This window comes from Carettochelys insculpta, chromosome 7 (assembly GCF_033958435.1).
Source record: "Carettochelys insculpta isolate YL-2023 chromosome 7, ASM3395843v1, whole genome shotgun sequence".
Lineage (NCBI taxonomy): Eukaryota > Metazoa > Chordata > Testudines > Carettochelyidae > Carettochelys > Carettochelys insculpta.
The window spans coordinates 20,714,714-20,729,581 of record NC_134143.1 but is presented as its reverse complement, the minus strand read 5'-3'; the positions used below and the strand labels follow the sequence as shown (position 1 = coordinate 20,729,581).

Genomic DNA, 14,868 nt, shown 5'->3' with positions numbered 1-14,868 from the left:
AAGTAATTGGAAATCATGGCAAAATAAGGATGGTAGATTCACGCCCCATTTGCAAACTTCTGTTCTATATGACGTTAAAAAAACACACATGTATAAGCCATTAACACAGCCATATAGTGTCATACTGAATATTACTTTAATCTTTTGGTTACCCAAACACAATTACTGGTAGATTCAGTGGATAACCTAATCTCCACCATTCATTTTCTATACTTTGATCTTAGTCCAGCAGGAAAAATATACCTCATAGCACAAAGTTTATTTGCAATGACATAAAGTGAGACGGACAACAGCCAACACGTGTTTAAGGCAGCTTGTTTGACAAGCAGCTCATGATAGATTGAAAGAGAAACACAACAGTTTGAAACAGCATGAGTTTCTTTCAATATTTCATTGATTGTAGACCATGCAGAACCTTTGCAATGTGGACCCACATTTTAATGAAGTTAGTGTATGTACATGGTTTCCTCTGCTGGTTTTGCTTTCAGTTATATGTCTGCCTTAATTTAGCATAAAGCCTTACTTCATTACTTAGTTTTGTTATCAACCTCCACTTTCTCAATCTTCTGTCCTGTGAGGAACTGCCATATTCCTCCTCTGTAGTTCTCATTCCCCAGGGCATAGACAAAAGCATCCACTGTTGGCACAGTCTTGGCAATAAGGGCAGGAATCTGTTACAAGGTACATACACACACAGAACAATTTTATTTTCAGGCAAATATTGTAATTTTCAGCAAAAACTGTAGTGTGGATATAATGGGCTTGTGTAGCATCACTTCAGTGTAGCTCTGAGAAATGCCTAGTTGGCCCCTTGCCAAACAAGTTACTTCTGGATTATTTTTTAAAAGCAAATTTGGTGCTTGCAATGAGCTTTGAGTCAACAGATGGCCAGTCCTTTACCCACATGAAAGGAGCAGGACAGACTATAGAAAGGGCTCCAAACCACCCAACCACAGTTCCTTTTCTAGGAGGGGATCACTTCCAAAGTGAGAAATCAAATCAGTGTCTGTACTCAGAAACAAAGACATGATACATGACAGTCAATTTTGTGACGTAGGCATCTATCCAATGTGAAGTCAGCTGAGATCACTAACTCATTTTAGATGGGCTACTGAACACGTACCATATGATAGTAACTTTTGCCTGTCCAGGACTTGGGATAGATTTTAACCAGCAAACTACTGCTGGCAGGCTTTATGTTATTACTGAACCCCTTAGCCAGTCTGTTCCTCAGTGTAAATATTTGTTTTTAGTTTGAAGTAGCATGGTATAAATAATACGTATATGCTAACTCCCATCCTTTTTATATGCAATCTTAGTATCAATCCTCTTCGGCTATCTCTAGAAGTGCCCCTCCCTTTTGGAAGGGGCATGTAAATGAAGTGGGTCAAAATACTAATGGGGCAACTAACATGAATATTCAGCACCTCATTTGCATAATAAAGGCCACCTGGATAATTGAAAGTGCTGCTTTCAAATTGCAAACTAGCCGTGTAGATGGGGTTCCTTCAAAAAGAACAGTAATTTTTCCCCTCCACCCCACCCATTGCCCCCTATTCTGTCCTGTGTATCTGATTTGTCAGTTTTTATTTCAAGTTTGTTTTTGTATCTCTGTATTATAAAACTGTCATGCCATTTCCAGTACAGCACTATCTCCATATCTGAAGAAGTGGGTCTGCCCCACGAAAGCTCATCACCTGGTAAGTTATTTTGTTCATCTTTAAAGTGCTGCATGACTGCTTTTTTATTGTAAGAGTGGTTTTACTTATTAAAGCTTCTCTTAAGAAATGAATGAATGCCCCACGTTGGAAAACAATGGAGCCAAACCCAACTCTTTAAAGTAATACCACTTGAACTTAGATGAAAACTGAAGGACTGAATAATACTCAGGCTACAGATCCAGAGCCGAAACTCAATTACAGAAGCAACAGTAGAAGCCTATTAATTTGTTTGCAGCAGGTGGGAGGGGAGTCGACAGAATTGCTGGATTCCTGAGCATGCGGGGTCGAGGAGCAGCTCTGTACTCCTCGAAGCAGCAGGGCTGGGGCTAGTCTCCCCCAGTCCAGCCCTTCAGTACCGCCTGGAGCGTATTACTTTGGGCTCTGGAGCATATCGCACAGGGCTCTGGTGGCGATTTAAAGTAGCAGTGGTGGCCGCTGGGAGTCCTGGGCTCTTTTGAATCTCCATGCCCTAGGGCAGTTGCCCTCCTCTTCTCCCTGCTCCACTGGCAGCCCTGATTTGCAGTCACTTGTGGTCATCTCACAAATATAATTCGTATTTATTGTTAATATAGATAGAAGATAAACAATATGCTATGTGGAAATCATTTATGTGTTTATTAATCCTGTATCAAGCTGTTCATTAGTGAAATATCATTATGCTGTAGAAGTAAGTCAGAAAAAAGGAGAGACAAGGGGAGGGCTTTTCAACATACCATGCGGAGTTTTGGTGAGATGAAAGTCACATTCTCAACTGCAGCATAGAAGCATAAAAGTGTGTAGGGGCCCCAGCAAATGACCAGCGTTTTCACTGGTAAACGTGTATTAAACTGAAAAAGCAAAACCACACACTCATTTTACTACAGTTATATGTGGCACAAAGCAGACAGAACAGACAGTAATCAAACATTCCTTGCTCAGAATCAGGGATGGATTTTTAGGGTTGCCAACTTGCTAATTTCAGAAGACTGAACTCCCTTGTCCCTCTCCCCTCCCGCTCCACCTCTTTCCAATGCCCCACCCTCCCTCCATCCATTGCTTGCCCTCCTCCCACTGTCTCTCATGTGCTTATTTTCAAAGCAATAACCAAATAGGCATATTTATTTTTGACAGATGGGTTATGCTCAATTTAGGTTTTATCTGCTGTAGGGCATTAGAGCTGGCAGCAAAGTAATCCAAAAGGGTATTTAAAAAATAAAATTGCACAAAGGTTTTCATGATTCTTTCCCTCCCTTCTTCCCATTTTTCACAATCAGCTCCATGGTTTTTGTTCACTAAAGTCAGTGCAACTATATGTGTGGAATTAGGGCCACACATTATCACAGCTGCAATGTGTTGATTAAAGAGCCACTCCTAAAGCCTAAATACAAATCCACAGAGAAACAAGCACCAAAATCCACTTATGCACATACCTATATAAATAAATCTACAGAAACTGACTCCTATTTGTACATGTAGATATACACATGTATTCATGTTGTGTACACATCTAGCCTGCAGTAACGCATACTTTCACATTAATATAACAATGGCACCCAGCCCAGACAGCAGCCCTGCACCTGTGGGGACCGTGGCTGGTCTGGGGGAGCCATACAGCTCTACCGTAGAGAATCTCAGAAGCCATGCTGCTGGGAGCCAGCTGGGGCACAGAGCCCCAGCAGCAGTCCCAGCTGTCAATTAATGTGCATTAAGGACTGCAGTTAAAGTGTTCATTTTTTTCATACGTTAATTCTGCCCTGTGTTAATAGCAGGTGCTAATGTGCGTAAATTGACAGCCCTAATTTTATGTCATCATTTTTTGTGCAAAAGCCAGTACAAGGAAGAAGAGTCAAAGTGGTGGGCTGCAAATTGTATTTGTATAGGTATACACAAATTCAGCAATTCATGTACCTACCTACACAAACACACACACAGTCTCTTGCACACATAAAATGCATGTACGCATTTGCCTACACAGAGACACTTTTTCATACGCTTTTCCAGGGGCTGTCAAAGTCACCCAGCTGGGAAAGGAGGAAGGTGGACTGGAGGGGAAAAGAAGGGTGTGGAAGAGAGAGCACGGGGCGTGAAAGATGGGGGATTTGACAGGGGCAGTGAAGGAGAAAGGAGGGGTTGTACAGGGGTTTGTGGGGTGGATGCGGGTACAGGGGGAGGCAGATGACTACAGGTGCCTGGGGACATAGGGAGTAAAGGAATTTATAGAGGCATAATAGGAGTGCAGCAGTGTGTGGAGGTAAGTGGGGCACAGAGGTGTTGGGGGTGATGGACATGGAGGTGGCAGCTCAAGGAGGTGGAAAGGATGGGTGGGAGAGCACTGGGAAAAGTACAGGGTAGGTGTGTGGAACAGGAAAGAATGGGATGGGGTCGGGATGCAGTGAGGGTGATGGCGTCCAGCTGGTAATGAGGTGACAGACCATGTTTACCACAGGGCCCTGGGGTGCCATTTCATGTTTTGATGCGTGGGTAACCTGTTCATGCTGTGATATTGTGTTGGGGGGCAGAACCCATACACAGAGTGAGGGCATGGGGAGCAGAGTGAGAACAGCCATTTCAGCAGTGTTACTGAGCATACTCAGTACAAGCCAAGCAGCAAATGGGGTGGCGGGAGGGGAGACTGACCCTGTCCACCCTTCCCAATACACACATCACCTCTTTCCAGAGGTACTAAGGCACTGGAAAACTCTAGTTTTTGGCAGATAAACTTAGCAATTAGCTGACTGGAACACTGTATCTACTTCCTATGTGAAAGAAAGAAAATTAAATAAATATTAGGGCCACTCAGCTCTAATACTAACACATCCTGACATCTTGTGGCAAGTCACTTACGGGACACTGGTTAGGCTTAAACTTTTAATGGATAGTCTCTGGAGAGAGAGAGACAGAGACACAGAGTGTGAGTGTGTCAGGACTCCTGAGCTCTATCTTAGCTCTGGGAGGGGAGTGGGGTTGGTCTACAGGGCTTCATCAAAGGGAAGATACATCTGGGTTCTATATAAGAACATCAGACAGGCCATATGGGTCAGACCAATGGTCCATCTGGCCGAGCATCCTATCTTTCAACAGTGGGCAATGCCAGGTGCCTCAGAAGGAATGAACAGAACAGGTAATCATCAAGTGACCCCACCCCCATGTTACCCTCCCCTGTTACCCATTCCCAGCTTCTGACAAATGAAGACTAGGGACACCATTCAAACGTTTTGGACTCCCCTGCTGGGACAGCAGTAGCTATTTACCTTTGAGAGCTATTTCTAGAGCACTGACATAAATCATGTGGTGGCATGGCAAGGTGAAATGTGCAAGGGCCCTTGAAAGCCCTGCAGGGATCCTAAATGAGCAGTCATGTTAATCTCATTTCTACTGAAACCATCAGGGCAGAGGGCAACGGGAAGCTTGCCAAATGGACAAATCAATGATGGGGTATGATTTTTTTGTAAGTATTACAAACAAGAAGAAGCAAGTGTAACAAATAATACAGAAAATTAAATTAGATCATTGATATCATGCCAAAACAGAAAGACTGCATCTACACTATATTCCCCTTTTGGAAGGGGGAAGCAAATGTGGCCAATCAGAAATGCACATAAGGTGCTAATTTACATATCAGATGCCTCTTTTGCATAATGGCAGCCACTCACTGTTCTGGAAGTGCTGTTTTTGAAAAAAAAGTAGAAGCAGTGTAGCCAGGGTTCATTTGAAAACAAGCCCTGTTTTCGAAAGAACCCTTTTTCTGAAAAATATGAGGCAATGGGTTCTTTCGAAAGTGGGGTTTCCTTTTGCATGAACCCATCTACACTGTGTTTTTTTCTGAAAACAGCACTTCTGCAACAGCGAGTGCCCACCATTATGCAAATGAGAAATGCCATATGTAAATCAGTGCCTAATTTGCATTTCCAATCTGCCGTATTTGCAGTCCCCTTCCGAAAGGGGAATATAGTGTAGATGTAGCCAAAGTGTTCCCATTGTCTTTGTATACTGTAGGCTTTTCTGTGGTATTTTAGCACCTCACATATTAATGTATGTATATTGAACTGTGCTTTTAATGTCTATACGTTTCTTGCATCATAACTAGGATAGCATAATGTACACTATTATACATCATCCTACAATAGGCAAAGACATAAGTTGTGAGACTTCCATAAACTCATGTAAAAATGTGCTGATTTTTGTTAAAGTAATACATCGCTTGTGTATACATGCTGTACCCTATATGCTAGTCTGCTAGCACAAATCTTTGCCTCAGATTTTAACTCTGTTCCTTTTTTAAAAAGAGGTCATGAGACTGAATTTGATAAATGAGGGAGCTCTGTGTGAACAAGCCAGTCATGTGTAAAGTCCACTGACTGTACAGTGTGTGCCTAAGAAAACAAGTTACATAATTACCACATTACATCATCACGCACTTAGTGCTCCAGCACATTTCTGAAGAAACGTTTCCTTTGTTTCCAACTCATAAAAATTTTTGATTTCCCCACCAGAGTATAAGCAAGTCACATGTGTAAAACTGGCAACCCTCCTGCCCCCACTTAGAAACTGAGGCATCATAATGCTTCCTTTGAGGAATAACACTCTGTCGCACTTCTGTCAACTTCCAGTTCACTAGGCAGCCCTGTTTGCAGAGCTTCCAGTCAGCCGTTCTGTTGAGAGAGGGCAGAGCAGTCTGGCTGTTCTCTGTCGACAGAGGATTGCTCTGTCCATCTGCTTTTGTGTGTAGATGCACCCTGTTGACAGAGATTTTGTTGACACAACTTCTTTGAGGTTGACAGATGCATCTAGTTTAGATGTAGCCAGAGATTTGGTGTGCTAAGACTTTAGTAAGAATGAGTTTTCATGAGCAAAGCTACTCTAAATGGTTAACTATATCAGATCAACAAAAACTTCCCAATTCTATCTCAGCATGCATTTGTTTTATCATATGTCCTGGGAAGGATTTTGTGTGTGTGTGTGTGTGTGTGTGGATACTGAGGCTGGGAGTAGGGAGTGTATTTCAGGACTTTATACCTCAACACAAGTGATCTTGCTTAGAGAGGAACTTGGAGAATCTTCCTTACCTTGAACTGTCCACTTTTCTTGAATTTCTGCTCTACAGATTGATAAGCTGTCATCATGATGAAGATAGGGATCACAAAATTGAAAATGGCCATAGCAAAAAGGAATGTGACAAAATTTCTGGTGGATAGAGGAAAAAGTCCCCATTAATTCTGTTCTGATACATTGTTTGTTTATAAAATACACTTATCAGAGTGTACTCCAGCACATATGCAATATTTTAAGCGATAATTAACACGTCTATACTTACTTACCTTACTATCAATGAAAGATTGCATAGAAAAGGAAATCCAGACTGCTTGTAATCTTTTCCTAGGCAAAAATTTTAAGTATTTATATATTTCTATTTGTAAATATGAAAAAAGGACAGATGTTTTAGGTACAGCAGACAGACTCTGCAGCCTGCTCTGATAGAGCAACAATGGGAGTGGATTTTGGTAATCCGATCTCCTCAGTGAAGACACCCGAATACCATCTCCTCCTAGATTAGTTCTACGATCTGTGGGTGTAGGAATTTCATCTGATGTCAGGAAACAGATGGTATTACATAAAGATAATGTAAAGAATGTTAATGTAATTAAATAATATCGTGATACTGTGCAAAGGCTCCTGTTGACAATCAGGGTTTGTCTGAATCTGAGCAAGACAAGATGTATGAGGTGATAAACAGACAAGTGAACATGGGGGATATTGTAACCCCAGAATTAGCATGGTCACTATTTGTCATAGACCATATAGCAGTTGCCTAGGGTGCCAATTGTTGAGGGCTGCCTCTGACCCAACTGCCCCACACCTGTGAGCTGTACCAATGCAGCTTTGCTCTTTTAAAGGTGCCAGGGTCTTTGTTACAGTGGTAGTGAGTGGGATCTGCCATATTAGTGGATGTCAAGGCCAGTTGCCTCCAGCAGAGGCTGGCTGAGATACTTCAAACAGCAGCAACCATGGCTGGAGGCTGAGAACAACCCCACCAAGACATCACCCAAGTGCTCTCTCCCAGAAAGATGGTACTGTCAGCCCCCAAAAGATAAGCATGTGCTGTAAAATTCACCTGCTGCTGGTCTTGTCCCCCATTTCGCAGGAGCTGAGAGAAAAACACCATCCTCACCTGTCTCCTTTGGTATAGTCCAATGTGCAGCAAGTTCTTAGGGGCTCGTAGTCATATTCACCCCACCCCACCAATGGCATGACAGACCAAAATGCTGAGAACACCCACACAAATATCACCATCATGATAGCTGTGCTCCATTGTATCTTGCTTCCTGCAAAACAGAGAAATACAGAATCTTAAAATATTGCAAAGGACTTCTAATTTTCCCTTTCCATTGGCAGAAAAAGGAAATGTTATTTCCACATAACTGCAGTTATCCAGCCTGCGCTCTCATTTCTATGAAACTATTGCATGTCAAGTGTTTGAGCTCCTCAACCTTTGGCCTCCTGCCTAAGAGAGAAATCCAGTCTCTATGCCAAACTTTAGTAGCCAGGGTTGAACAAAAGGCAGACACCATTGGTGTTGGTGTAAGGAATTCCTCCAGGGCATTCAGTGGCATTGGAACTACTCTGACTCTTATATCAGTAACTCATTTCGCTGCTCCCCTGATGCCACTTGGCCTTCACCGCCAAGCCTTGCTGTGCAATGGCACACAAATGGGGGTGCAGTACCCCCACAAAGGCTGTTCAAGTTCTATCTCTGTCCTGCTCTTCTCCGCTGGTTGGCAGTGGAGGTGTGAGATTTGACTCTGAGAACATCACTTGATGGGTCAGGGACAGTCTTCAAGCTATCATATACAAATGTCCTAAAAGCTGTGGCTAGGAGGAAGAAGCAATTTGTTGTGCCAGTCCTGGCTCTCCTAAAAATAGTGGCTCTTACAATTTCTATTTTGCCCCTTCATGGGTCATTTGCATCTTGAGACATAGCGGGTCAAGGATGTTCTATGCTCCAAATTAACTGTTCTTGTCTGCCATCAACCCATCTTTGCCAGGGTTGCTTTTGTTCCTGGTGTCTTTGTGGGTTGTGCAGATGTAACCCACACACCTATGTGTGGTTCACTGTCCCACATAGTGGTAGTTAGATCTCTTCACAGAGACAGAATGAGTGTCCTCTACAGCCTAAGATGAGAAGCAGCTGGCTTTTACTTCAAACTGTAGAGGCACCTACACTAAACTCCAGATGTCTGCCTGTGGATGTTACACGGAAACCAAAGTTCTTGAGAATGTGGGTGCAAAATCTAAAGAACTCAGGATATGATCCAAGGAGATCATAATTGCTTTCTGCCATATTTTATTGCCTGAAGCATAGATATAGAGACATCAGGCTGATTTCAGTGGAATCACACTAGAATAAAACTACAGGAACACAGTGAGGCATGAGTTCAGGACTTCTGAACCAGGAAACTACTCTTCTTTTGGCATAATCGTAGAAGACATCTAGTATACCACTGTTCAATTTTCCATAAAACAGGAGTTACATGTGGTGCTCTAGTTGAAATGTTCTTTTTTTTTAAAGTGTCTTCAATAAAGAGCTTCTCGTGTGTTTTGAGAACATGTTTGTAAAACTGGTTAGGCTACATACTTGAAGGAATGAAGACGCCATACAAATAGAGGAGCCAGGGCGATGAAATGGGATTCAAGACATGAATGTTCACCACAAAGGGGCGTGGCCAGAAATGAGACTCTATAAATAACATTTTGGACTGCTTTATTGTGGGCAAAGATTCTAGAGCAAATTTGCTCATTTTACAAATTACCTTTTCTTAACTGCAGATATAACCTGTGATCTGATGTCATGAATGCGTGCGTGTGCGTGTGTGTGTTGGGGCCAGGTTGTGCCTGATCACCTATAATAAAAGTTCTGCCAGATAAATTATTTTGTCTTCATAAAGTAAAGTTGTTTAGCCTGGGTTAGAGATGACTAATGGGAAAATTGATAGAGGTACTTGACCTTCATAATTATATAGTAAAAAACTGATTAGTCATGCCTTTATATCCAGTACCGTAAAATAAGAGGAAGAGGTTAATAAATTAAATTAATAGCTGGTAAATTTAGACTACATAGGAAATATTTCTTCAGACAAGGCAGTCTGTGGAATTTGCTGCAGTGCAGGTCATTGAGTCAAATATTCTGCAGTTAAAAAGAGCTGGATGATTTTCTTACCAAGATTACCATTTATAGTTATGCTGAGGTAAGGATAATCAAATCTCATGCTACAGGGTATGCACTAATCTTCACTGAGGCTGGAAAGCAAACCTCTCCCTCTTAAATGAACAATATACATTTGGCCAGGAACATTCTGGGATAGTTTCACATTTGTTAGAAGAATCATGAATTGGACAGTGTCAGAGGCCTGTTGTTGAACCTATTATCTCATTTAGTATGGGTAACCTTGAGTTCCTATGTTCTTATGACACATAGCATTTTGGGAGTATAAACTGGAGATGGGATGGTAGTGAGAAAAACATATCTCACACTATGTCTACACTAGTCCAGAAAATCAACCGGGGTTTGATTTTGTGCATCTAGTAGGGACATGCAAAATTGACCTCTCAGGGGTTGCAGTTGATCCCTGTACTCCTCATGAGATGCAAAGAGTAAGGAAGGTTGATGGGAAAAACTCTCCCATTGACCTTGTTCAGTAGGGACAGCCAAGTAAGATGACCACAAATAGGTTGATTCTAGCAATGCAGTTGCTGTAGCTAGAATTGTGTATCTGCAGTTGGCTTACTTTGCCTAGGGTAGACATAACCTCAGTAACCCCAAAGTTAGTGCTTTGAACCATTTCTGCAGGGTACAGTAGTACTTTATTTCTGTTCCTCCTCCTTCTTCTTGAGCTGCATTGGGCAGGAAGCATTAAAAGCGATGGAAAAGACAGCTTAAAACCAGTGAAACTCTGAAGTTACTAACAACTTCCAGAATGGTTTATAAGGAGCAGTTTAGGATGTAGATCAGTGTGCTAGCTGATTAGTGCCAAGAAAAGTCTCTGTCATGGCTTCTATTATGCTATAAAGCATCTCTCACACAAATTTCCTTCTTGATCTTTGACAAATTTCGCACACCAGAAATGAATGTGTTTGCAAATGGGAGATATATAGGACTGGACAATCTATTCATTCATTTTTTCGTATAAACAAAATTGCTTCATCAGTAACCAAATCAAGGAAAGCAAGATTATCAATTGGCAAACAAATTCTCACTAATTTGATTTGATGTAATATGTTTACTGAAAAATGAACTGTGTGTGTATATATACACATACATACATACATACATACATACATACATACCTACATACATATATATATATATATATATATATATATATATATATATATATATATATAGTGGAAGTGATAAATGTAAAGTGAATGTGTGTGAAGACCTTGTGTGGAAAAACCGGGCACTTTGCTCTCGAAATTTACTAAAACTCTTAACATCAGGTGCAACCTACTACACACCAGAGGCAATACATATGCTGCTAAGAAATACTTTTGTGACCCTATGAGGTAGTCTTAGGCATAAGTTCCATCAGAGAGGAGATAGCTCCCTCAGTTACAGGGATACTAGTTCAACTTTTCCTTTAGATTGGTGCTAAAAATGAAAAAGAGTTTAGTAGCAGCTCCTAAGACCCTGCCTCACCTCTCACCCCATACCTAGATAGCACATGAAGTACACAGTGGATACTTTAAGGTGCTGTGCATCTTCAGTAGAAATTGAGAAAGCACAGCACCTCTTAGAAAAGTCAGAGAGCTTTGCAGGATTGGGGCCTAATGTAGGGTTGCCAACTTTGGCCGTATTCCTGGTAGCCTGTCTTGGTTATGACAGTCTTGCTGCCCAATGAAATGAAGACAGACCGCTTATGTGGCCCACTCACTAGGCTAGATTGCCTATTGCTGCTCTAAACTTTTTGCCTTAGTTTCCTCTCTTGCAAGACAGACTAACCATATTAACACATAACAACATTTGTAAAGCATTTAGAGATACTTATTATGGAATAGGGCAGGTCAACCCTAGACCTGAAAGTTGGTCTTAGATGTGCAATTCCAGCTACGACAACTGTGTACTGGAATCGATGTGTCAAAGAACCATTTATCAGGCTGTCCACACAGAGGGAGTTTGATGGGCGAAACTCTCCTGTTGATCTCCCTTATGCAAATGAGGAGTACCAGGGCTGTCTGTTGAGGCCTGATAGTTCGATTTCACAGAATCACAGAATCAGGAGGATCAGGCAGGATCAACCCCCACTAAGTCATCACAGCCAGGACCTTGTCCAGCTGGGACTTAAAAACCTCAAGGGATGGAGAATCCACCACCTCTCTAGGCAACACATTCCAATGCTTCACCACCCTCCTGGTGAAGTAGTTTTTCCTAATATCTGACATACACCTCTCCCTCTTCAACTTCAGACCAGTACTCCTTGTTCTACAATCTGACACCAGTGAGAACAGTTTCTCACCCTCCTCTTTAGAGCTCCTCTTCAGGAAGTTGAAGGCTGCTATTAAATCACCCCCAAGTCTTCTCTTCTGTAAACTAAACAAGCCCAAATCCCTCAGCCTATCCTCATAGGTCTTGTGCTCCAGATGCTTAATCATTTTTGTCACCCTCCACTGAACCTGCTCCAGCAAATCCATACCCTTTTCATATGGGGGGTGGGGGTGGGGGTGGGGAAACTGGATACAATATTCAAGATGTGGCTTCACCAGTGCCGAATAGAGGGGAATAACTACTTCTCTAGATCTGCTTGAAATGCTCCTCCTAATGCACCCTAGTATGCTGTTAGCCTTCTTGGCTACAGGGCACACTGTTTACTCATATCCAGCCTTTCATCCACCATAACCCCACGGTCCCTTTCCATTGTACTGCTGCTGAGCCAGTCAGTCCGTAGCCTGTAACAATGATTGGGATTCTTCCACCCCAGGTGCAGGACTCTACACTTCTCCTTATTGAACAGCATCAGATTTCTTTTGGCCCAGTCCTCCAATTTATCCAGGTCACTCTGGATTCTCTCTCTACCTTCCAACATATCTACCTCTCCCCCTAGTTTTGTGTCATCTGCAAACTTGCTGAGGTTGCAACCCAGTCCCTCATCCAGGTCATTAATAAAGATGTTGAACAACTCCGGCCCCAGAACCGAGCCTTGCGGCACTCCACTTGAAACCAGCCGCCATCCAGATATTGAGCCATTGACCACTACCCATTGGGCCCGACCCTCAAGCGAGCTTTCTATCCATCTTATAGTCCAAAGATCCAATCCATATTTCCTTAACTTATGGACAAGAATGTTGTGGGAGACCGTATCAAAAGCCTTGCTGAAGTCGAGGTATATCACATCCACTGACTTCCCCATGTCCACAGAGCTTGTTACCTCGTCACAGAAGCTAATCAGATTGGTCAGGCAGGACTTACCCCTGGTGAATCCATGTTGGCTACTTTTGATCACTTTCCCCTCTTCCAAGTGCTGCAAAATGGATTCCTTGAGGATTCCCTCCATTATTTTCCCAGGGATTGAGGTAAGGCTGATGGGTCTATAGTTCTCTGGATTGTCCTTCTTTCCCTTTTTAAGGATGGGCACTATGTTTGCCTTTTTCCAGTCATCCGGGATCTCTCCTGATCACCAAGAGTCTTCAAGGATAATGGCCAAAGGTTCAGCAATGACCTCTGCCAATTTCCTCAGTACCCTCGGGTGCATTAAATCCAGACCCATGGACTTGTGCACATCTAGATTTTCTAGGTAGCTTAGAACTTGTTTCTTCCCTACAGATGGCTGCCCTCCACCTTCCCATACTGCATTGTCTAGGACCGTCATGTGGAAGTTGACTTTGTCCATGATGACTGAGGCAAAAAAAGCATTTTTTCAGCCTTTCCTGCATCATCTGTCATTGGTTACCTCCCACATCCAGTAATGGCCCCACACCTTCTCTGATCACCTGTTTATTGTTAACATGCGTGTAGAAACCCTTCTTGTTACTCTTCACATCCCTTGCCAGCTGCAGTTCCAATTGTGTTTTTGCTTTCCTGATTACTGCCCGGCATTCTCCAGCCGTATGTTTATACTCCTCCTTAGTCAACTCTCCCTGTTTCCATTTCTTGTATGCATCCTTTTTGAATTTAAGCTCACTAAAGATTTCCCCATTAAGCCAAGCTGGTTGCCTACCATGTTTGCATTTCTTACTATGCAGCAGGATGGTTTGTTCCTGTGCCTTCAGTAAGACTTCTTTAAAATACTGCCAGTTTTCTTCAACTCTTTTCCGTTTTGCCTCTGTTGCCCAAGGGATCCTGTTCATCCATTCTCTCAGGGAGTTGAAGTCTGCTTTCCTGAAATCAATGGTCTGTATGTTATTGCTCACCTTTCTTCCTTTTGTCCGGATCCTGAAATCTACAATCTCATGGTCGCTGCAGCCCAGGTTTCCTCCCACTTTTATTCCTTCTACTAGCTCTTCCCTGTTTGTGAGCAGCAGGTCAAGTTGCGCATGGCCCCTGGTCGCTTCCTTCAGCCCTTGTACCAAAAAGTTATCTCCAACATTCTCCAAAAACTTCCTGGATTGTCTGTGTTCTGATGTATTGGTGTCCCAACAAATGTCCAGATGATTAAAGTCTCCCATGAGAACCAGGGCCTGTGATTTGGGAGCTTCACTTAGCTGCCTGAAGAAAGCCTCATCTATCTCATCTTCCTGATCTGGTGGTTTATAGCAGACACTAACTACAACATCACCTCTGTTACTTCTGCCTCTAAGTTTAACCCAAAGACACTTAACTGGATTTTCTCCTTTCTATACTGGATCTCTGAGCAATCACACTGCTCCCTCACATAGAGCACAACTCCTCCTCCTTTTCTACCCCGTCTGTCCTTCCTAAACAGTTTGTAACCTGCCATGACCGTGCTCCAGTTATACGAATCATCCCACCAAGTCTCTCTTTTTCCAACCACCTCATACTTTGACTGTGGCAGGGCCTCCAATTCTTCCTGTTTGTTCCGCAGGCTTCTGGCATTAGTGTACAAGCATCTTAGAGAAGGGGCTGATTGGCCCACATTCTCCTCTTCACCCAGGAAACCTACTCGATTTTTCCCTGCTCCTTCCCCACTTACCTCAGGGCTTGTGTAACCTTCCCCCT

General features: G+C 42.7%; 1 protein-coding gene across 1 annotated transcript in view; it reads right to left on the bottom strand.

The window, feature by feature from the left end:
• Positions 1-290: 290 nt before the first annotated feature.
• Positions 291-14,868, bottom strand: part of RGR (retinal G protein coupled receptor) — a 28,785-nt gene continuing 14,207 nt past the window's right edge. Inside the window, exons 4-7 of the mRNA XM_074999738.1 lie at positions 7,870-8,023; positions 6,767-6,884; positions 2,435-2,548; positions 291-671 (exon numbers count right to left, since the gene is read on the bottom strand). Coding sequence (XP_074855839.1) covers positions 528-671; positions 2,435-2,548; positions 6,767-6,884; positions 7,870-8,023 — 530 coding nt within the window. The 3' untranslated portion in view covers positions 291-527. The remainder of the gene's footprint in view (positions 672-2,434; positions 2,549-6,766; positions 6,885-7,869; positions 8,024-14,868) is intronic.